General features: G+C 32.2%; 2 protein-coding genes across 2 annotated transcripts; both read right to left on the reverse strand.

Annotated features, from left to right (window-relative positions):
* Nucleotides 1-384: 384 nt before the first annotated feature.
* LOC105347407 (uncharacterized) lies at nt 385-9,519 on the reverse strand. Its single transcript, XM_034460568.2, has 10 exons — nt 9,291-9,519; nt 8,944-9,168; nt 7,800-8,054; nt 7,264-7,335; nt 5,105-5,326; nt 4,740-4,994; nt 4,243-4,374; nt 1,550-1,782; nt 756-919; nt 385-599 (listed from the first exon to the last, which is right to left on the reverse strand). The coding sequence occupies exons 2-9, from the start codon at nt 9,161-9,163 to the stop codon at nt 758-760; spliced, it is 1,551 nt and encodes a 516-aa protein (XP_034316459.2). The 5' UTR covers nt 9,164-9,168; nt 9,291-9,519; the 3' UTR covers nt 385-599; nt 756-757.
* An 8,166-nt stretch (nt 9,520-17,685) lies between these two features.
* On the reverse strand, nt 17,686-23,402 carry LOC105344840 (complement C1q tumor necrosis factor-related protein 4-like). The gene is made up of 7 exons (XM_034460566.2): nt 23,322-23,402; nt 21,465-21,514; nt 20,675-20,923; nt 20,409-20,582; nt 19,948-20,153; nt 18,516-18,750; nt 17,686-18,362 (listed from the first exon to the last, which is right to left on the reverse strand). Exons 2-7 carry the CDS (start codon nt 21,505-21,507, stop codon nt 17,911-17,913), a joined length of 1,359 nt encoding a protein of 452 aa, XP_034316457.2. The 5' UTR covers nt 21,508-21,514; nt 23,322-23,402; the 3' UTR covers nt 17,686-17,910.
* Nucleotides 23,403-24,747: the final 1,345 nt, after the last annotated feature.

Genomic DNA, 24,747 nt, shown 5'->3' on the forward strand with positions numbered 1-24,747 from the left:
ATAATTTTGCATTAATACCAATTTTTCACGCTTTACCGTTTTCTACACTCACAACGTTTCATTATTTGTAATAATTTAAAGATAATAAATAACTTGGAAAAAGGGGTCAGTCTTGACGGATTACTGATAAACATTAGCATGAAAAGTAGGTAAGAAATTAAACAAACTCTTTAATAGTATGCCTACGATGCACAATTGTTACATGTTATTATCAAATTAAAAAAAGATAATGTTGGCAAACATCAGAAACAGCCCGAAAAACTGTGCCAAAAATGCTAAATTGTTTTAAATAAGAATACGGTGGCTGATTTTAATTTATAAAAAAGCATATCAAGAAGACAGATAGTAGTGACAATCAAAACACTTATTTCATGCTGTCGTCACAAGGATTTAATAGCAAGTCATATTTAAATAGCCAAATTGACAAACAAATTATTGGATCATAAAATCGCTTAAAATTGAATATGTAGACGATTTATTCAAATATATATACTTTTTGTACATCGAAATGTTATCGAAAGATATACTTTGGAATGATGTATAGGCGTAAAAGTCCTTGTCTTGGTCCTTTCTCCATGTAAGGTTGTTTAAGCGTTGTTCTGAAAAAAAGACGAAAAAGATTCTATTATATATATGTGTATATCTATATCTGCGACCTTTGTTAATTCATATCTATGTATAGTCTTATTACGGGCTTAGATATTGATATCAGTTCTAGGGGTATAACCTTTTAATTGTAAAAATGCTGTACTCACGTCTATCTTGTGTTTTTGTAGCATTTTCGAAGAGGAAGTCTCAGGTTGGAAAGAGTGAAGCTAGGCCTAGCTAACGGTCCAATACTAACAAGATAAGCGGTGGAAAATATGCTAGTAGGTACTGTCATATCCCAGTGCTCTTTTTCTTTGGTTACCCTGTTGAACTGTATAGGAAAAGATATGTAATTAGAATAGATAGAGCTGAATTATTCGATCAATTTCATGCTAACAATGCCGAGTTACCGGTAAAAAACAGAATACATTATCAACAAGAAAAAAAATCAATTATTATTTTGAAATTTACTTCAAAAAAAGTGATTATTTTAATCGCATTATTTTAAAATTACAGCCTTTTTAATACTAAGAGGATTATCAAAATGTTTATAAATGAATCTCGTTTAGATATGTCCTCAAAATTAAAAAAACAAACAGATTTAATATTGTGGCAGTGGTGAAATGTTTTTCTGCATATCAACAAAATTTACATTGACTGAATGTTTCTATATTGATATATTAATGTTAAAAAAGGCATACAAATAATGTTTCATAACTAAAAGTAAAACTGTAAATAATGTTTCAAAATTAAAAGTAAAAAATCAAGGATAATGCAGTTTAGATGTAATTTATTAGATGTCAAGAGCATATCGATTCAAAAATTGCATAAGTCTAAGATTTGTCTCCTGCTGTGGACTTGACATGATGAGTGGCAAACCAAAATATGATTTTGTACATTTGATCTAACTAACAATATAGATGAACATTACATCCAACCATAGTATCTTAAAGAATCTTACCGCCAGTCCTCTGAAGTCACGACCTTCTACAGTAGTGACCATGACATCGCTTGTCTTGTGTACAGTAAAGGATATACTAGCAACGTTTTTAGACTCCTCTGTCAAGAACATATCGATGCTTACTCTGTAATCACCGAAAAATGTCACCCCCTTAGAAGTGTGTAGATCCTCCAATGATCCGGTATAATTGTTGTGTCTTTCTATGCTATATTTTTTTATCATCGCCTGGCAAACTACAAAAAAAAATAGATTTATATAGTCAACAAATGATCAATAGATTTTCGTTGATGGGATATATTGAGATCAAATAATATAATCATTAATACATAAGAATTGTGATTCATCAAATTGTAAACCTCATACATATTTAAAAAATGATTCTGTTTAAAATAATCTTGTTTAATGTTTATGGAGTCTTTAAAAATTGGCTGCTTATTTAGTAACCATGGGAACAGTAAATCAACATTTACAAATTTCAATTAAATCTTTTTCTTTTTTAAGAAGTTGTATGTAGTACGATTACAAAATGAAGCATGATTTCTTTTTTATGATATTGAATTTAAGATTGTTGTATTTCAACGTTGTCTTATCAGGGGTTAAATTGTAAGTAGATTTAATGGAGATCAACAGTTTTCAAATGTCAAAAATGGCTTGACACTTACATGTACGTGGTTGCATTACAGGAGGTATCAGTGTACTTTTCGAAAAAATAATAAACATTGTATTTCGAAAATATATATTTCTGTTTAGTAAATGAACTGAAATACTAGTAATAAGATACTTCTTTATTAATTAGTAATTAAGAATCTTTTTTGTCAGGATACTTCTATAAATACATTGTATACTGGAAGTAAATATTATTATAATAAAGAGTTTAAATGAATTGAGTCGGTTCAAAGTACATTCAAGAACAAGAACTCATACTGTGTCTCTACAAATGAATAAGGAGCCATTAGACATTCAAATTTATATTAAAAAAATTAATTTTCGCAATACTTGTATTTTCAACATAAATTTTAAATACATTACGCAGTCTACTTTGAAACGTTCCACAGGTCCCAGCGTTAGCAAACCCGAATAGACACTGATGTAAATAATAGACACTGATGTAAATAATAGACACTGGTGTTAAGAATAGACACTGATGTTAAGAATAGACACTGGTGTTAAGAATAGACACTGATGTAAATGATCAAGTAGGTATGTGACACTCCCATGTTGTGACGTACTTCGAAATACACAATAAAATCAAGTTTAAAACTAGTAGACTAATTGTTCTAGAACAAATAGAGATTTTGTTGCAATATGATTAATAAAACATTCTCTCTGCGTAACTTTATAAAAAAGACAGAAAAAAACTTAAATATGGGATTTTTTGGTTTGACCTTGACTTTTGACCATTATGTTACATTGACTGCTAAAGGTCAACATTTATTTTAAGGAGGTTTGATAACCCTACGATGTAAGGTTTAAAAGTTGTAAGTGTTTTAACAAACTTAAGAAACTTTCAGGGGCGATACCTACTAAAAGGAGTACTCATGCCCTGATGTTAAGAATAGACACTGATGTTAAGAATAGACAATGGTGTTAAGAATAGACACTGGTGTTAAGAATAGACACTGATGTTAAGAATAGACACTGGTGTTAAGAATAGACACTGATGTTAAGAATAGACACTGGTGTTAAGAATAGACACTGGTGTTAAGAATAGACAATGGTGTTAAGAATAGACAATGGTGTTAAGAATAGACACTGATGTTAAGAATAGACACTGGTGTTAAGAATAGACACTGATGTTAAGAATAGACACTGGTGTTAAGAATAGACACTGATGTTAAGAATAGACATTGGTGTTAAGAATAGACACTGATGTTAAGAATAGACACTGGTGTTAAGAATAGACACTGATGTAAATGATCAAGTAGGTATGTAATACTCCCATGTTGTGACGTACTTCGAAATACACAATAAAATCAAGTTTAAAAAGTTTCTTCCTAGCAGCAAAGCGCGATAGGTTGGAACCTAAATTCTAAATCTGTTTATCCTAATTTCGAATCTTGCTGGGGCTTTTAAGCTTTTAGAATTTAGCCTTTCCAAAATTTTTTTAAAACATATTTTTTGATCAAAAATTGTAAATTTGGAGGTTTTAAACCAGTGAAAGTACTTTTTTCGTGTACTTTTTATCCATTTTGATTTTAATGTTAATATCGACAAGTGTCCCATACCACCTTTAGTGTTGCAAACAGGCTGAAACCCTGCCATACAAAATCGAAATATACAAGGTCAGGAAAGGTGGGTTTTTTTTCACGTAACTATGCCATTCACCTAATATTTATAAACCTTTCATTTGCAAGAAGACACGATTTTCTTTTGTCCTCCTTATAAGATATATGTGCCTATTAAAATTGTTTAAAAAGAAGAGGGAGGGGTCAGACACCTTCTCACGTCGTTATTTTTTTTATCATCATTACTTTTTTTAACAGACTGATCACAGATTTTTATAATTTGGGTCTCCCTTCAGAATGGAAGACTCGAAAGTTCTTGTATGAGATCAAATTTCTAGAGCTTTCAAAACTTGGCAAAACTCAGATACAGACCCAGGAAGACGAATAGAAAAATGTGATCTGCATAACATGCTCCTTTGGTACATGTATATAAGTTGCGTTTAAGAATTCAGAGTAAAAAAAGCTAACCCATTTCACAGGCAATGCCCTCAAATCCACGCTTGCATCTAATGCAATATCCTGTTCCAGGAAAGCATTCCTCGCAATTATCAGGGCATGGATTTGAACACTGGGAAATGTCCGCCACAGGACTGGGACAACCTTAGCAACAAAAAGTAAAAAATTTGCGAATATTTAGTCTCAAAACGAACGCGCCTATAATGTTACATCTTAATTCAATTCAAGTTGTATCATAAAGTCTTTGATTTTATGTATGAATCAAAAGTTTTTGGTTTTAAAATTAAGCATATTTAAAAAATATATATTTTACATGAACAAGTCTTTAAATTTTTTTAAAAAGTAAAACAGAAAAATAAAGCAAATATTTAATTATAACTTGTGAAAAAAGTTGTTGTTTTTAAAACAATTTAAGCGAAAAAAAAATAAATTTGAAACAATGAAAGGAAAACTAACCATAAACAGTGAATAAGGTAACCTACTATGTTGGCGGGCAAAAAAAGACTCACCATATACCTCTACTTCACAGAGGTCGCCATAAACCTTGGAAGAATAACCGGAAGGATAGGTGACTCCAGGTAGTCGCTCATTGTAGAAGATGACGTATTGTCCATGGTAGGGACACTCAATAGACACGTGATCAGGAATGGTTTGTCTTGTGTATGTTGTATCGTGGTGACATAGGATTCCGTCTTCCTTCTCGGTGGTGTTCGAAATGTAAAGCGAAAACCCGAGAAAGGCTGCCGTATAACCATTATTGATACCTTTTAAAGACGAAAGTTACATTGTATTTTTGTGACAAACAACATCACATCACATTCGAATCGACCTAAATTGCATTTGATGTCAAACTTAAATATAAAACTCAAGTTACCCCATTCGAGGTTTTCAGTCCGAAAATACATTACGATGTGGTCAATCATGTAAACTTTTCCAAGGTTAACCCACCACGTGATTGTTGCATTTGGCTGAGATATTGTGCATTGTTGGTCAGATATGCTTCGAGAGGTGAATCTACCATCAACCGCCTTGTCGCTACTTCCGTCAAATGGCGAAGACAGCCAAGTTTGTTTCATGTAGCTCAAATGTTCCAGATCTGCAAACGTTTGTTTACTTTGAACTTATATTTATTGATTTTAAGATACATTTTCCACCAAGTTAAAATTCTTTTTGTCTTTTTTTAACCTCCGAAATGTGACGAAAAAAAATAGTGACAAAGTACAAATTTTACTGCATGATGGAATCTGTGACCACTTATACACTTATTTACGAAATGGCCCTTATTCTGACGTTATAATCTTTATTAAGGTGTTTGTTTTCCGAACTCATTGTTTATGTAATGTACAAGTTTTCTTGTTGGTTTAACTGTTTATTATTTAATATCAAATCAATTAAAAATAGATTACTTAGATTTTTAAACATGACAATTTCTTTCAAAACCCTTTTGTGTGAGACTTTCTCTTAAAATTATTTATTAAATTTAGATTAAACTCTAATTATGACAAAGGCATACTGTGACAATCACTGTTCATATCGAACACACCCGATTTTATTTTTCCCATAATTCTTTGCAACGTGCTTGGCCGACGCTAACAATAGGCGCTAAGATATACCCGGCCGAGCTGTCCAGCAATAAAGACGTGCTTAGTGTGTGAAGGGGGTATCGTGTTAGAAGCCTGTGTGGCATGTTTTAGTTTCACAAGTTCAGCATTTGACGCGGACACGGATAGCTGACCGTGGTAAGTATTTATTTAGTTTGGTGTAGTTTATTTGTAAATTTTTGCCTTTTTATTAGTATTACGCAGTCGTCCTATAAAGTCACCTTGACCATTGTTCACTGTAGAGTTACCTGTGTGTTCACTGATGTGTGACTTTAGCGAGAGTGTTTAAATGGAATTCGTCTTTTTCTATAGTACAGTTTTTGCTATTGCTGTATAAAGAAACGGTGATTTAAAGGGCTATTTTCTATGCGTTATTTTATTTTACAATTTATTGTCACTTTTTCCACTTAACTACTTGGGCGGAAGTGCGTCACCGGAAGTCTCAGACGCCATATTGTTTACTGTAAACAAATAACTTAGTTACCATATACTTACAATATTTTGAGATGTTGCCTTTAATATAATACTATTTATACATTATCATAGTTTGATACTATCAGTGAGATACTTATATGATGTATTATACAATATTGTTTTTATTATGGTGTTATGGTGTCACTTGTACACTTATTGTAGTGTCATATTGTTGATGTTGATGACGACGATGATGTTATGATGTCGATGACTACGATGATGATGATGGTCATGTCGATGATGATGGTGTAGATGATGTCGTTCATGGTGAAGTCGATGACGATGCGATGTTGATGTTGATGACGACGATGATGTTATGGTGATGATGACGACGATGATGATGGTCATGTCGATGAAGATGATGTAGATGATGTCGTTCATGGTGACGTCGGTGATGATTATGAAGTAGATGATTATGGTGATGACGATGATGTCTATTATGATTATGATGGCGATGATGATGATGATGATTGTGGTGACGAAACTACTCTAGTTGTGGTTGTCCGTAGTTGGTCCAGGACTACAGCCCCGGAGATTCGGACACTCTTCTAATATATTTTTGGTCATTTGTATAAACATCATATTTTTTCTTGTTGAGTGAAAGGTGTGTGAGTGTTTGTGTGGTTTAGTGTTTATATTTCTATTTTTTCTTTCTTTCTCTTATTTTTTTTGTTATTAAATTTTGTTAAATTTAAGATGTCTTGTTGTTGTTTGGAGTAGCCTCCGCTCATCCCGTTACACATACCATTTTTATAGAAATGATGCCATAAACATGTATGCATTAAACCAAAATATATATTAATAAAAATTAAATCTAAAAATTCTTTTTCAAGATCCTTTTTCACCTTATAAGAACACTTGAATTAAATGTTTATGTGTATCTGCCTCTGAAGACTATTTAACCATTAAACTAGTCTACATTAAAAAAAGTCATGCATGGCTTCTACTGAATACATACAGTTTTTGCACATCTGAGAACAAGGAATTGTGCAAGCAGAGTCTTCATGTCCATACCCAGGAACGGGACAGCCTAAAATATCAAATAGAAATAGGCCCAGTACTCAACCTACTCCTTACAGAAAAGGAGAACTTTAAGCACTGATCCTTAAACAATACGATATTTTTATCAACAATTTCTACCTACGCGTATTTATTCTGATTTTTTTATTTTTAAAAAGTAATGACTTACAATATTAAAAAATGACATTTTTACCATAGTTTAATGTACGTTGGAATCGTCATCGTTTGTGGGGGACCAATGTTCGTGGCTTGCAAACGAATAAACATCCCACCGAACGTTTTTATTTATTTACGAAATAAAACTTGCAACCAACAAAATTACGTCACTACGAACTGGGAATATTTTGGCTACACACGAACATTGAACCAACGTACAAATACGATTTCACAGTATTTTAATTTTATATTACAGAATACAACCAATTTTAATAAAACTAAAATTTCTAGCAATGGTTTGCTATTTTTTTTTTTTACCGTAAACCTCCACTTCACACAGATCAGCAAAGGCGTACTGACTGTAGAGTTCCGGGTATGTGACTCCTGGTAGTCGTTCATTGTAATATATAACATACCGTCCAACGACGGAACAGAATATATCCACCACCGACGGAGTTGTACTGATGTTGTAATCCGTATTATCATAACAAACAACGCCATCTCTGAGATCGGTTGTGTTGGACACGATGATAGAAAATCCGAGTAATTTTCGAGCAAATTCGTTATTTTCGCCTACAAAAGTTACGTCATTAGTATGTATAGACCCATTCACGATAACCATGGTACTGCTCTCTTGATAAATGTCACCGATATTTAGGTAGTAGATAACTGAATGAAGTGAATGAAACAATTGACATTACGTCATATTTCACCAAGTTATGTTATTTTTGCCTGCAAAAGAGCAGTACTACAGTAATTGTGCAGGAGTTAATTCAATTATATGTATCAGGATGCTCACACAGAAAGATACAAATTATAAAAGCTTAACCTGTGTATTATTTAAGAAATACAAAAACAATTCCAGAAGCAAAGTATATGTTTGTTTTGTATAGATATGACGTTCTTGTGTATCAGGTAAAAAAATGTAAATGTTAATCTCGGATTTTCGATGCATATGTACAAAATAAAAGAGAACATACAGACTTGTAAATGAACATTAACAATATTAATTTTAAGCAAAGCAAATAAAGATAGTGAAAATAATAATGCTATTCTTAACAACTTGCTGGTAAGTTGTTGCTTTTTTAAGTATAATAGAACAAAACATGAAATAGTAAATGAAACGAGCTAGGAAAATATTTTTGGCAAAGTATGCATAAGTTTATGTGTATTTCTATATTTATCTTATATAAATATAGAAATACACATATGCCTAGTTTGGTACAATACCTAATTGGTCTCCTCATTATTTAGCGATTTGTTTGAAATATACTTGCCGATTTGTAAAATCACTAAGCAAATATATATCCTTTGTTTATTAGTCTTTACTCGTTGTTTTAAATCTTAATATGTGTTTTCGAATTGACACATCGAGTTTCCTTTCCTTCTTTCTTTAGTACATTTTGTAAGGACAATTTAACTGATTCGCCGATTTTAAAATTTAAATGTATTCTTCCCTTACCCCATTCCACGTTATCCGTTCTCGAGTAAACAACAATACGTTCAATCCGTCGGGTGTTCTGTAAATCCACTCTCCACATAGCATAACACTGGTAATTACATGTTGAGGAGCACTGGTTGTTGTTAATATGTAGTTCACTCTGTTTACCGTCAACAAGTCTGGAACTTGGGTGTCTTTCAGAAACTGTATTCAACTGAAAGGTTGGGCGATGTAGAGCCATATTTACTGTCAACATAAATAGAATGCGGTTACATTTAACCAAATTTTTTTCTTATATGTCACCTTTGTACCAGGGAGAAATTACATCTTACGGAAGGTAGCCATCAACGGAAAAAATAGATATTTACCTCGTTCATAATTTTCACATGATTTTCCGGTGAAACCTTGTGAACAGATTCCAATGCATTCACCTGTGGAATATCTACAGTGTTCAAGACAGTTTTTAGGACATTGTTTGGAACAGCCATGACCCCAGAAACCGAGGGGGCAACCTGTTCAAAGGAAATGAATAGAAATTAAGTCATTAAATTATATCAAACTATGACTTTGTTAATATTATTTCATTGAATATTTTTTCCTGTAAACTTTTTTCAATAAAATTTTACAAGAAAACAGCAAATAATTACCGATCACTTGAACCTCGCAAAGCTCAATATAAGCTTCCTCTGAAAACCCGTCTCCTGGAGATTTACTTTCCCTGCTGTTGTAAAAGATCACAAATTGTCCAGTTCCTTCACAACGTACTGTCAGTGTTAGGTTAGAACCGTTTACTTCTCCGTTTTCGTGAAAACACATAAACCCGTCTTCTCTGATGGTTGTGTTTGACAGATACAGAGAAAAATTTCTGAATCTGCTTTCAAACAGGGTTTGGTCTTTTGGTGAAAGAGCAATAAAAATATTACTGATAATATTTGTAAAATGTACATATGCGTTCGCGAAAACTTCACAAATGTGGGGGGTCCTTCCTATATGAAGATTTAAATTAGACTCAAAGTTAAATGTTTGCACCGAATTCCGATAGTTGCATTACATTTCGATTGTCTCACGAAGATCTGTCCGTCACCTTACCACGCACCAATTTATGTCCGTCACTTAAATACGCATCAATATCTGTCAGTCACCTTTTGTCCGTCATCTTAACACCCACTTTAGCAAACTCTCTGTCTGAACTGCTGCAACTTGAAAGCATAGTTGCTGTCAACGTAGAATGAACAATAAATGAACGCCGTATTGTAGAGATTTACTAGTGAACCTCGTTGTGAACATTCTAAATTTGGCTTGCCACGCCATCAAATTTTAGCGCGGACGTTTGAACATCTGGCCATCAGACATTTGAGTCCCGTATCACTTTGGATACTTACATATATATGACCGAAACAGTTAAAACCTTATACTAAAGGTGTGTCGTTGCTGTTAACCTCTCTATCAATTAAAATAAGTTGTAAAAAGTCATTTGTAAATCGTGAATAATTTCTCGCACATTTTGCAAGAAGATGTAAGAAATCGCAAGTCTTTATTACTTCCATAATATGTTGAAAACTTTTCGACCAGAAAGTAATCAAGTCTGTATATACGTTGGTATTTATTTCTTTAATAAAATACAGTGTTTCTAACAGTGTGAATGCCCTCGATATAACACAGTGGTTCTAACATTGTATTTACTTGATATAATACAGCAGTTCTAACATTGTACCTACTCGATATGATACAGTGATTGTAACATTAAACTTACTCGAAGAGTCGACGTTGAGTCGGTAATATATTCGAACCTCGGAAATGCTTCTGACGCCCCCGAGGTCAACCAACCACGTGACGTTAGTTGGGGAAGGTTTAGATATGGCGCACTGGTTTCCAGCCGGCGATCGTTCTGTGTACAATCCATCCACTGCCTTTTCTGAGGAATATATCTGGGACGTTTGCCATGTTAGTTTTTTGTAGGCCAGATTGTCTAAATAAAATAATAATAGATTACCATTTGTTTTTCAATGATTTTGTGAAAAAAGAATAATTATTAACAATGATATTGATATATACATGCACCTCCTTGATAGTGATTAATCCTAAATGATGAAGCTAAAAATGTAAATAACTTTCAATTGCATCTCATAATTTTATTTAAAATTTCAACAGCATTATTATTATCATAAACTTATCATATAATGAAATATTCGTGTACTTCAAATATAGCAACATTTTTAACATCATAAATCTGTTGAGTTTGATTTAAATTGCTTACAAAGATGCAATGCACTGAATTCAATGATAGGTACTAAAAGATTCATTAAATGATATTAAATTTGATGTTTATGATTTATTAGGTGTTTGTACTAACAATTGAATGTGTATATTCCTTTAAAGCTTAACTTTCTTGTCTATTTGTGTAAGTTTACAAGAATAAAAATAAAACTTATGTTCTATATTCAGTTATTTAAATTGAAAAGGTATAGTTCCAATTAAAATGTCATAATGGGCATTGATACACAACAAGTATGCGATACAACAACTAAATTTTATTTATAAGGAAGTGTATAATATGAGTTTATGATATTAAATAACATTTATTATATATGCTATTATCTTCAAATATACGATAAAATAAATAACACAATTGAATGTGGATGAATATTTTCAAACCACTCTTAATCATCACCCAGGTTGTAATACGATTTCATTCATAAGTTATAATATCTGGTTAAGTATCATTTATTGTCCTACTAATTTTTTTTTTCAATTTTGTTAAGGATCTTCACCTGATGATGAGATTCTACAATGTGTGCCTAGACATGTGTTGGGAGATTTTTTTTAAACATTTTTGCTCCGATTATATTAAGTTTCATATCTTTTTTTTTTTTTTACATTTTTTCATATGTTTTTCAAATTTAACAAGGCCTTAACTCTCAGACATTAATTTATAAATAATTTGATTTCACTAATATTGCAGGTACATTTATTAATATAATATATTAATATATGAGAGAGAAAGAGAGAGACTGCCTTGTAGAATGTATGAATTTTTAAAAGAGTTTACTTAAAAATCTGATATGATTGTGTTTGCAAGTGTTTATGAAATTTAAAAATGTTGTATAAATTTGAGGCTTTTTTGTCTGCGTATCATTGAATTATATTGAAACCATGACTAAGTCTAATTCTGTGACAAGGTTCTATTAAATGTATTCCTACATATTTATAAAATTAGGGGAAATAAGAATTATGTAAAATCATCTAGGATTAATGCTCCAGTTCAAATATACTGAACTATGATGTAAGAAAACCCGCAATGTTGATAATAAATACATGTATAGGATTAATATAAATCGAGAGAGCAAATTGACATCATGTTGTTTCAAAATTCATGAAAATCAAAAAAATAAAAAATCACACTAATAAAAGACATTCTAATTACGTTCACGACAATCATGCTAAAGATGTTTTTACTAGGGTTCGAGGCAAATGAAATACCATACCAGATTAGCATAGCATAAATCTTGTTGAAAACAGATGATAACAATCGTTTACAATTTTATGAATCCATGTCATACTCTATGTTTTTTCAACGTTGACTATTTAACAACATTTCGGATGATTGTTAACAAATCTGTTCTGAAATAACAATAGTTTGAAATGCGTTGATGTTTTAGTAATAGTTTTCTGAGTGAAATAACTAAGTATATAATTCCAACTTACCTAATTCGTCTTGACACAAAGCAAGAGGAATGAGAAGATATATTACTACTAGCAGGTTCATGTCTTCGTCTCTCAAATTGCTGCTTACCAAGCCTTAGATCTTAAATATGACCATCTTATGAATATTAATCATGATTTGTAGACAGAATTTTACAAAACAAGTTTGTGCATGTATATATGCTTCCTCTTCGTTAACTTTCCTTTGCATTCTTTTTTAAAGTACAGAATGTTGGTTACATACTAATTATATAATTTTTCCTCATGTGCCATCAATAAAAACGTGTTTTATATTTAGTTATGAGACTTTTGGGGGATTGATTTTTCCGAAGATAAATATGTATTCATAACCCATCGATAATTCTGATTTATAGACACCGGATGTTTTTGTTTTATTTAATTTTTCATATCTAAGCAAAGAGAAATGTTAATAATTCCACAGTTATGTATTGCGGGGCGACCGATAAAGCGAGCGCAGAAAATCTGCACATATATTGCAATATTGTCAACATCGTGATATTTTGAGAGAGAGAGAGAGAGAGAGAGAGAGAGAGAGAGTTTGTTATAAAAAATCTAAGAAAATACATTTCATTTGCTTGCTCAACCCTAAAAGCATCATTTACCTTTAGAGGTTTTATTATGTATTATCTAATTTATTTTTAACTTTATTAAATCTGTAAACGATAAATATTATTTATCAATATTCCTTGTTATCTGACTTTTATGTTTTTCTTCCGGTTCGTCAACTTCGTTTTTCAATCTGTTTATTTTTTCATGCTTAAAATACGTTGTTTCTTGAATTCTTTTCAGCAACATCTATCTATGTTTGTGTCACCGGCATTATGTATTGGTACATGTAAGTTATTTATAAATTTATACTTTTGAACATAGTCAGTTTTTGATTTACATTGTGTAAGGTCCTTTAAAGGATATACAATACAGCTTTAAGGACAAGGCATTGCCTCCTGCCTACTCAAATTATGTAAATTATTTACATGATTAAATATCTTCAAATCAATTTTAGTCATGTGATTGAAATTTGTTGAGTTGCCTTTTTCACCTGCATCTATAGGTAAGAAAAACAACATGCGCTGATAAACAAATTAAAGAATTATTATCATAAATTATCAAACATCTCTTCTCTGTAATGTATAAATAACGATATTTGCATGAATTTCAACTGCCATGTTTTGTATACACTCTGTTATCATAAGTTTTGGTTTGATAACTCCGTAATCATATATGTTGACGTGGTCTCTGTTTTAATTACAAACAACTAAAAAACTGATTTTTTAATTTATGTTTTCGTGGTTAGAGAGGGTAGATTTAAATGTCTTAACGTTGATAATGTGAAACTTTGGCAACAAAAAACTGGCGGTAATGTACATTGTACCATATGCTTTTGTTGCTAAACATTTATGATATCCAGAGAAAGAAAAGACAAGACAGAACTGTGAGATCAACAGTTTTGGTTCAACAATAAGATGTATCTATTCATATAATTTATGTCAGACAATGTTTGCGTTGGTATTTGTCAACATATCTACATCAAGTACAATATCTTGTGCAGAGGAAAACCAAAAACAACGACATATAAAATAACAAAATTGCAAGTATAAATAAAATTAGGTATGAGAAATGTTTGTACACACCAGATATATGCATTTGTATATTGCTACAATGCTGTTATAGTGAAAATAATGGGGGAAAGGGACCGCTGCCCAAAGGGTAACTTCTCTTACAGTTTTAAGGATACAATGCTATTGTTTTGCATGTTTATTTAATATGTATCAGATATTTGCATATAAATTAAGATTTTGATATTTAATGGTCTATCCAAAAATACATTGTTAAACTTTGTCATAGTTTGCAAAATGTCGCTCGTAGGGTATCTCTTTTATGCATACAACCCCTCATTCTGTATTTAAGATAAAGAGTTTCAATTTCCAGATCAATTGTACATACTAATATATCAAAGCTTTGAATGATATTGTTAATAATTTATGATATATATCAGCTGTTTGACTTGCACTCATTTTTTGCAAAAAATATTGGATATACGACCGTTAATTATTAATCCAAAAGAATAAAGTACCGTATATCCAATAGATTTTGCAAATATTGAGTGCAAGTTTAATAATGCCTTTAAAAACCACCAGTTTCTCTCTTCTTATTTTTTGGAAAACGCAACAGTGCGTTGTTGCTATATATATGGAATGTGAATGAACTTTCCGAATTTGTCCTGACTACAAACTCCATTGTAAGTATATGGCAGCAGAAAAACTGTCAGTGTGACAACATACCATGTTTTCTTTGTGAGCTTCTGGATTAATAATTAACGGTCGTGGATTGTGGATACTATTTACTTGCAAACTTTCGCTCGCTGTTGTTATTATATCCCATATAACATTTTCATAAATTGAAACATGCACCGATTAATCTTTTTTGTGAAATATCATGACGGTGCTTGCTCCCATTATCTGCACTGTTTCGGAGAATGCAACTTTCAAACCTTAGATATGCCTGACGGCATAACCTCAGACATCAAGTAATTTCGATTCATGACCATATTTTTTTAACTTTGTGCCGACTTGCAGTATTCTTTATTTTAATTCAAATTCAAATACAAATCATTAAATCATTTTACTTTGAACACCTTGCAATAATCTCAACCCACACAAATTTAAATTTTAAGTAAACAAGTTTTGAAAGCCAACCAGTCTCCAATTTTGTTGATTTAAGACTGTTTAATAATGCCTTTAAAAACCACCAGTTAATATCCAAAGAATTGCTTATGCATCAAATATATTAGAAATTGCTGTTATATTGTATGTCTAATGAATTTCGTTTGTTTTTTTATCCTTTAAAGGCCAAATATTTTCCTCATAGATTCTACTCATAGATTTCAATAAAGAGCAACAAAAACCCAAGTATGAATCCGTTGAACATGTATGATAAACCTACTTGCTATTCAACAATACATTTTTCTGATCAACTTTTACCTCATGCTAATTTGACAAACAGTATCAAACAATTCGATCCAAAGGTTGTCATAAATATGCTTTCATACAATTATGAATTCTTTAAAAAAATGATGTAATTTTAGAATAAATATCCTATACAAAGAAAGGTAAAAACAAAATGAGTTTTCAAAAAGAAAATTCAAGTTACAATCAACTTGTAGCGAATATTAAAAATAAAAGCAGTAAGTGTTATTTCAACCCAATGGCCATAAAGAGCAAAGTCAATGCTATAGTGTCACATTGTTTTTACACTGTGTTGAGCATTACTCAAGAATATTACAAGTTTGCTTCTTTTTTTCTTTTTTTTTAGAAAATATCCTAACTTACCGCCTGAGCAACTATTGCCCTGTAATCTGTTTAATACCTACCAGATACGTTCCAAACATACACGTGATATATCTCAAAGAAGCGCACACAGTACGTACTGAAAACGATCATGCTAATTTGGTAAATTATCGCTACAGTACTGTTTGGTTAAAATATGATAGACGTCAATTCTAGAATTGTAAAACACTTAGATATTGAAAAAAACGGCGATTATTTTTGTGGATGAAGATCTCATATAGATATATTTTTTTCCGCAGGTTTTCTACCTTGTATGTTAGTTATTGGTTTGGCTGTTTTGTTGAGCATAATTCCTTAGCTTGGTGTTGTTATATATAGAGGGAAGGGAATTAGTACCCGAGTACTCGACTATCCCTCGGTCACGACGATCACCGACTAAATATTTCTCAGTCAATAAATTTGAAGATTTTAACCGTCAAGACTTAAGCTTCCAGTTCACAATAGATTTGTAAATGGAGCGGATACACATTTTACTGTTTAAAGAGAGAACTGTAATGAAACTGATAGAGGAAGTGAAATGGATTATTACACCGCATGTACATATAAGTTTGACGATGATATTGGATGTGAGTACACGACTGCTACTTTGAAAATGGAGTTTATGTTTATAATGCTTTGTCTGAATAAATAAGACCACCTATAAACGTCAGAGGCATGATATCAGTACTATGGTTTTTTGTCTGCCATTCTAATGTATTTCCCGGTGAGTTTCATACTTAAGCCGTAAAATCTGTTTGACAAGCATATGCGATTACCTACAAGTTGGTCCCCAACTATAATCAAAGTACTTGAAGTACTGACGGGAGTTGATTTTATCGATTATCATTTATTTAAAATCAACAATATGTGATTTTGCATGGCAAGTAGTATCAGTAATCGAAATATTTCTGAGAAATTGTATGGATCCAGGCAAGACTGTACGCTTGTCTTGTTCAATCAAACGCTCGACTGTCTCCGTTTATCTCTGACAAGCAAGAGAGACTCTGTTTTGTCGGATATTAACGGAGACAGCCAACCGGCTGGTTGAACGAGACTACATTGAACTCTAGCGTAGCAATACATACGACTTTAAAAATATCTAAACTGTTTGTACAATTTAAAATATTATTATTTTTATGGTATTAATGAATAAGTTTTCTTAAAAAAAACAATGCTTCAGAATACATAGCATCGAATTTATCGATTATTTTCAAGAATTAAGTGTTGTCAGTGGTATTGATTTGTGCTTAGGTCCAAACACTGTTTCACTTTCGCTTTGCCCGAGTTAGTGCATAGGAAATCAACTCCCAAAAACGATAGTGGTTAGTTGACTATAATCCCGTTGGACGGACACCACATAAATTCATTCAGACCCGATGGTAGACACAAATGGAACTCTTCAAAGTAAACGTTTTATACCATCTAATTTTACCTTATTAGAAATGTTATGTTGTAGTAATTTTTTACCACAGAATTATAGTCAGATCAAACTTACCCTTCCTCACTTACATGTACCTTGTCATTTGCAAAACTATTTTGTTAAAAAACATTTGGATTGTGCACAGAAGTACTTTGAAGTGGATACTTAAATAATGCCTGAGGTTCTGATATACAACATCTATGTAGTTTTTCTATAATTTGTTGGAATTTCCATGGAAACAAATTGCTAAAAACTAAACAGGAGCAGAACAAATACCAACCTCATAAACAAATTAGAGGTAGGACCAGGTGTCATGGAGGAGTGAGCGTCATCTCCTGACCGGTCATACCAATTTCGCAATAAAAAAAAACAACTTATTCATGAGATTGCTCGTTCTTGAATTTTTTTTTTTTAATTATTTCTTATACGAAGTCAATCATCAGCTTCTTCAGAATTTAGGTTTTGTCATAACAGCGTGGGAACGAAAACATGGTCTTCATTAATGGCCTTCTTCCAATTTTATCCAATCAAACTTCCTTCCACAGTAGGACTGCTTACAATATTAGGCGCGAACAAATAACCTGTAAATGTGCTGTAAATGTCATTTCTGTCACCAAACAGAAACGAATTGTGATGGTTGATATCTAAATACACAGTATCCCCGGCAATCAGTTCCAGGACGGCCGAATTTCCTCCAGAACCATAGTTTCCAGGAGAATGAGCATATAGAGAGTTGACGTAGATGAAGTTGTGATAGAGCTCCGCCCATATTTCTTGCCCCTGCTGAGTAAGGGCGTGATAATGGAAGGCGTAGATCCCGCCCACGGAAGCTGTGAAGACTCCTGTGTTGACATTAAAGCCCCTGCCGACATTGGTGAAAACTCTGTCGAACACGATGTTAGGACCGATAGCTGAACTCTCATTATGGGTGAGACCCACGGAAAAAGCAACCTCTTGAAGTGTATTATGACCTATAAATGACCATAAAATTTTAATTTTAAATATGTTTACTAATTAATAACAATTTGGTATAAATTTTACTGATTAGTACAGCTTTTTTATAAGGTACATGAACATGAAAATAGTCTATAGAAATGCAACAAGAATTGGTCAAACCGACGTACTACTTCCGACTCCATGGATAGTAGGAGCCAGAAGAGCCCCGCAAAACGTTGTGTAAAACTCGTCATAATTCCCATACAGTCTGACGTCAGAACCTGATCTGGCCTTAACCTTGACGGTATCCCATTTTTTAAGGTGAAGAACGACGGAGTTGCCGGAGTCGGCGTAGTAACCTTTAACGTACCCATAGGACGCCACCACGTATTCGTCGTTGTGAAACAGTTCAAGCCAGGCTTCCTGCAACATTCAAACGTTCAACCGTGAACATAAAACTAAAAGATTATCTTTTTGTATTTACTTATTATTCTTAAAGGAGGCTAGATGGTCACATTTTATCTCGCGTTCTCGTGAAAAATAAAGTAAACTATGTAAAATGAGAACCATAAAACTGGTTGGTTTTTTTAAAAAATATTATACGCTTTTAAAACTGTATATACATACATTACTCAAAGTTAAATTTGAATGCCAATGAACACTTGATTTATAAATAAATTAAAAGAAGAAGAAATATTTTTGCATTATATCAAATACCCAGAATCTGTGGAAATCACTGATCTTCTCAGACGAACGATAGTATTTACTTTGATTTATTCTTTAGACTAAGAAGCATAAGAAAGGAAACATGATTATTCCTCATTTGCATTAATATGAATGCTCACATTTGATAATTTTTAAATGACTCTGGTAATTTCCTTAGATTTCCATCATCCGTGACACACAATTCTAAAGGGAGTTATGCCAGACGACATTAGCACTTAAAGTCATTAATCAATCAAACACTCGTGGTATTGCTTATATAATAGAGCTTTAAGTTATAAAAGTACTGTTAAAAACCAAATAAAAAGCTTAAAATTTATTTTATTTTTAATGTTGCATCCATTTGGTGAACCAGGCTATTTTATTAAGTATGGCAATGATACATTTTTAATATAATGATACAACCGTAGCGCCGTAAAACGTATTACGCAATTCCTGTACTTTTTTTTCACTGAAAAACCCCAAATCAATATAATTTCTTAATTCCCTGTAAATCACCCCAAGCAGACCGTTTCGTTGCAAAACAGACAATTCAGAACACTTGGCGGGTTTTTTTTAAAATGTAAGGAATAGATCCGAAATATTCAGAATAGAAATAAAAATATTCATTATCAACACGTATCTTGTACACTATGTTACCGACTTGTAAACCGTACGGTTTTGATTTTTTCCTAATAATTTTTTGGTATATGACAACTTTTAAATTTTGATAATTTGACTTCTTTTCTGATGAAGTTATGTACAATAAAACAGTTAAAGTATCCCATTGAGTGAGTCATTGAGTTAAGTTCTCTTTGAGCAAGTAGGGTAAAAAATTACTTGAAAAATAGGCTTGATTTTGGGGGTACTGCAGTCTGTCCAATACCCTTGATGGTATACTTTCATTGTATAACTCACTTTGTCGACATGGCTCAAAGCGTGGAAATGGAAGACATAGGTTCCCTCAAGAGGTGCGGTGAAGGTGCCTGACGTGGTATCGTACGGATGGCCAACGTTCGTGATAACGTTGTTGTAAATAACAGTCGAACCGTCGCTGATGGAAGCGTTAACTGTCATCACTGCTGAAAACCCAACGGCTCCGTGTGTGTTTACTGCGTCAATTTCTAAGTTAAATACAAATTCAATGAAGATTACAGTTATTGTAAACCATTTTCCTTTATTTTACGATCCTTGGGTAGGAATATAAAAAAATACCAATACCATGTCTTCTTATTTGTATCTACTTGTACATTATTTTGACCGGATCAACATTAAAAATCAAATGTTAGAATATATAATTGTGAAGTCTACCAACAGAGAAAAAAAGAGAGAAATAGAATGAGCGAAAGAGAATATAAAACTCTTCAAGCCTGACGCACTATTATCCGCATACAAAAGTTCGCCTGTCAAAGTAGTGTAGATCTGGTGTTCTTGTCCATATAAAATTTGGTCGCGATTGTCGCGAGCCTTCAAGTAAACCCTGTCACCGACATCCAAATGTAAAATGGCGGCATTCCCGGCGGCACCATAATCATTTACTATGTAAGCATAAACTGTAGGAAAAACACCAACACATCAATATGAAAAGGAATGATAAGTAACACATCCAAGAAGAAGAAACTATAACATTTTAACTACAACTCACTGGAAGCAATTAATTGCCCATTTTTCATCATTTCCAGCCATAGCTCTTTCCCTGTTTCGGACAGAGCATAAAAAGTGAAGGCGTAGAGTCCAGGAGTCTGACACACAAACGCTCCTTCGGTGTCAAAGTTCGCGCCAAACTCTGTTATTTTCCTGTTAAACATGATCCGTTGACCATTGGTCAGGTGGAGGTTGCTGGTTTGTCCCTTGGTGAAGGCAGTTGGTGATTGTGTTCTGCCAAGATGTGATGCTGTAACAATATAGTCAAGTCAGTGATATGTCTATAGTAAATACAGACGATGACGTTATTAAAGCATGGTGTCTGTGATACAGAAACAAAATATTATAAAGTCATATAAAGTCAATATATGGACTACACTTTGCAAAAGGTTTTATCTACTCGGGATTCCTGCTAAATGGTAGACAAACACACTAAATTTATAGCACGCGTACATTATATGTATATCTATACTCGTGTGTGTGTGTGTTTGTGTGTGTATTTATATATATATATATATATATATATATATATATATATATATATATATATATATATATATATATATATATAATCGTGCGTGAGTGGTTACCTGTACCAGGAAAACAGTGTAAACAGTCAGTATTTGATTTAACTTGTTTGATTTTGGGAAGAGAGGTTACATTTATTTTGAACAACATGCTGTGTATATGTGTTTTTATTTTTAAAATGAGTTATAGACGTAAAACCCGATACATACTTTATAATAGCAATATATTAAATATGAAAAACAATATTATAACTATAATATTACCGATGGATATTATAAGGACTGCTGCTATCCCAACTCTGTACATCTTGTCACTGTTGAAAAAAATATATAATTCAATTATTTCAAACGTACATCATGTTTTAAAAATCAGGAAAATTACTGAAAGATCTAAGATCTAAAACTATAATCAACTGAAAAAAGGTTAAAAAAACATTCCACGTACATGTAATTAAGGTATAACCAATTTTGTCTTATATCAGATTGAGAAAACTGTTGTTAGAAAGATTTTTAAATAATAGTTTATAGCTTAAGAAATCATATACATGTAGCCGCCGCAACCTGGCTTGAGTTTGCGATTTTTTATGTTCTTGCGATTTGATACAAAACAGTGTGATCACGGAATTAAGTTATCGAATAATATAAAACAATAACAGTATTTCGTTTGTATCATTTTTATAATTCAACAAAATTATTGAATTTTCAATTCAAATTAAGGTATGTCTTAGCAAATGTTGATGTGTCTTTTACTACAATAAAGCGGCAATGAAAAGCTACAATAAAGCGGCAATGAAAAGCGGAATGCATAATTACATTATATTGGATCAACCTTGTACATAAATATTTGTTTGGATCAACCTTGTACATTATTAATTGTTTGAATCAGCCTTGTAAATAATTGTTCGTTTGAAGAGGCCTTTTATTTATAATACGTTATATGTTCGTTAATGTTAAATATGAAGCTATTCAAAATATTATCAAATAAGAGAGATAGAGAAAGAGAGAGGAGACAGAACAGGCCATGCTTGCTGTCCAATCCTATTCATTTTGAAAAACGAGTATTGTTTAAACGCGAGAGAGAGAGAAGGAGAGAGAGGGATCATAGTAATGAATATATTTTATTAAGTAAATGGGACTTGGACACGATTTAGAGGAAAAATAATTTTTGATTTTAATGTAAAATATACTTTACAATCAGTTCAATCATATCTTTTACAGCATACACCATACCATAGCATAGCTTTGCAATCTCATAGCGTAGCATTGCAATCTCATAGCGTAGCATGAAAATATCATACCATAGCATACAATCCCATATATTTTCATTCGTCGTTTCATACCATAGCCTACATGATTTTAACTCAGTTTAAAATAATTTAAATGAAACGAATGAATGATCACATTGCAGATTAGTAAAAAACTTTGGCTTTTAATCATTATACTGTAAAACAATTTGAAATTCTTCTGTGTATGGATGCGTTTTTGTTTAAATCTCATAGCATACTATAGTATATCATACCCTGCCACACCATTAAGCCCGTCACTTAATTTATCATAGCATGCAAATCTCATAGCATTGTATTGAAATCTCATAGCATTGTATTGAAATCTCATAGCATATCATTTAAATATCATACTATAGCATAGCATTGAGTTGTAAAAGCAATGCATGAAATGATTGAACTTATGTATTTTGAATGACCCAAGAAAATTTGAATGTAAGGAATCATGTTACAAGCGATATACAAAGAGAGAGAAGTCGTTGTAATGTATACAAAGATCGAGTCTTAAAAACCTGTGGAAACAGAATAAACTGATTCAATGTGTTCATAAATAATTCTATCAACAAGAAAATACAACATTAGGATGAAACTCCTACCAATATAACACATGGCTCGAGCTTTTTTTTTTACAAAACTTTTATAAAAAGTTCTAAGTAAATTGCTTGTAATTTTGATATGTGACTTTTAATTTTTTAAGAAGCATTAAAAACATCTATATTGACCAATCTAGATATTTTAAATGTAAAAAAAAATAATTAAATTAAATAGTACATGTTCCGTTGTTTAACTTCGAAAAATTATAGTAAAATATAAAATATGTGACAATGAAACAACTCACACTTGGTCCGCGCCCTCTATTGGATTAAGGTCATGTAAGGCTAGCTCTATTTGATTAAGGTCACGTAAGGCTAGATTGACTGATAAGAATCAATGTCAGGACAAGAATGATCAGTGTGAAAGATACCTGTTCCTAAAGTATGTCTCAAATACTCAACGGTTTCACCACATGCACATACTTTAACTATGCTGTTTACTGTTATACATCTAATTACTGCACGTTCCCGGTTAACAAACATGGCCATTAACAACAACTCCCTCCCAAATCTTTATTTCGTACCTGTATAAAATCGTTACAAAATTAATATAACTTACACGACCCGATGGCATTTTCTATTTACATTCATTTACTATAGTATGCTATATCTATCTTCAGGAAAATAATTACGAGTTGTTCGGAAATTATTGAGACGTTTACTCTTATTTCCATGGGGAAAAAATAAATCCTTGAAATTTCACCAAAACGAACACCAGGATATAGTTTATCAATGTAAAAAAAATATTGTCCATAGCATGATTAGATCATTTCTTGTACGCTGACCAAATTGCCATCGCCCAGTGACCCGGCGTAACCGCAAACTCACATCAACGTCATTTTGACGCTTCTTTTTGATCCTATGTTTTAAACATCTTACAAACGATGGAAAATTAGAACTAATTCTTCATTTCTCATCTTTTGTTTACATTTTAAGATTACAACATTCGCATATTCCCTCCATTCTTTTTATTTTTTTTTTAATCGGGTAATTTCTAACTGAAAGTCAAATTACTGTGAAATGTCTCCTACGGTGATTCTGTGTACATATTTTAGAACTGTTGATATCAGTTAGTGTGTAAAAAGTACATGATATTTAGTCACTTTGCCTGAATTCTAGCTAAACAATTAGTGAAAAAAGAAGATAAACTGAAGTTCTTTCTCCCTTGCCATCGTATAATTTTTGTTAAAGTAATTGGGTGGCATTAAAAGGTCTTTTTCCGAAAATTCCATCAATTTGATGTATATTTGCTGCGCCGTCTTAACATCAAAGTTCTATATACTGTCGTTTTCAAATTCCTATTGCTTGGTTAATATATCTGTACCATATCCGTATTTCAACTCAAACACACGTGAAACATGATCAAAAGTAAGTCACAATAAACAGCAAACTGAACATATATAATCTGATTTCTTTTAGTATAAGCTGTAAGTTTGCGGACACTAAGATAGACGATGTTTTATTTTTCTTATTCTCAGAGTTTATGCTTGCGCCGGGTACCCCAACCAGCTATTTGTTAATCTATCGTTGTAAACAAAATATTAAACATTTTTTGAATATTACTTTCTTTAATTATTTGTTAAGGTTTCTTCAATATTCATGCCAATTTTCACCATAATTTGTCACTTAGAAATGGAAATATCCGTGTTGTCTCAATAATTTCCGAACAAC

This window comes from Magallana gigas, chromosome 1 (assembly GCF_963853765.1).
Source record: "Magallana gigas chromosome 1, xbMagGiga1.1, whole genome shotgun sequence".
In the NCBI taxonomy this organism is placed as follows: Eukaryota; Metazoa; Mollusca; class Bivalvia; order Ostreida; family Ostreidae; genus Magallana; species Magallana gigas.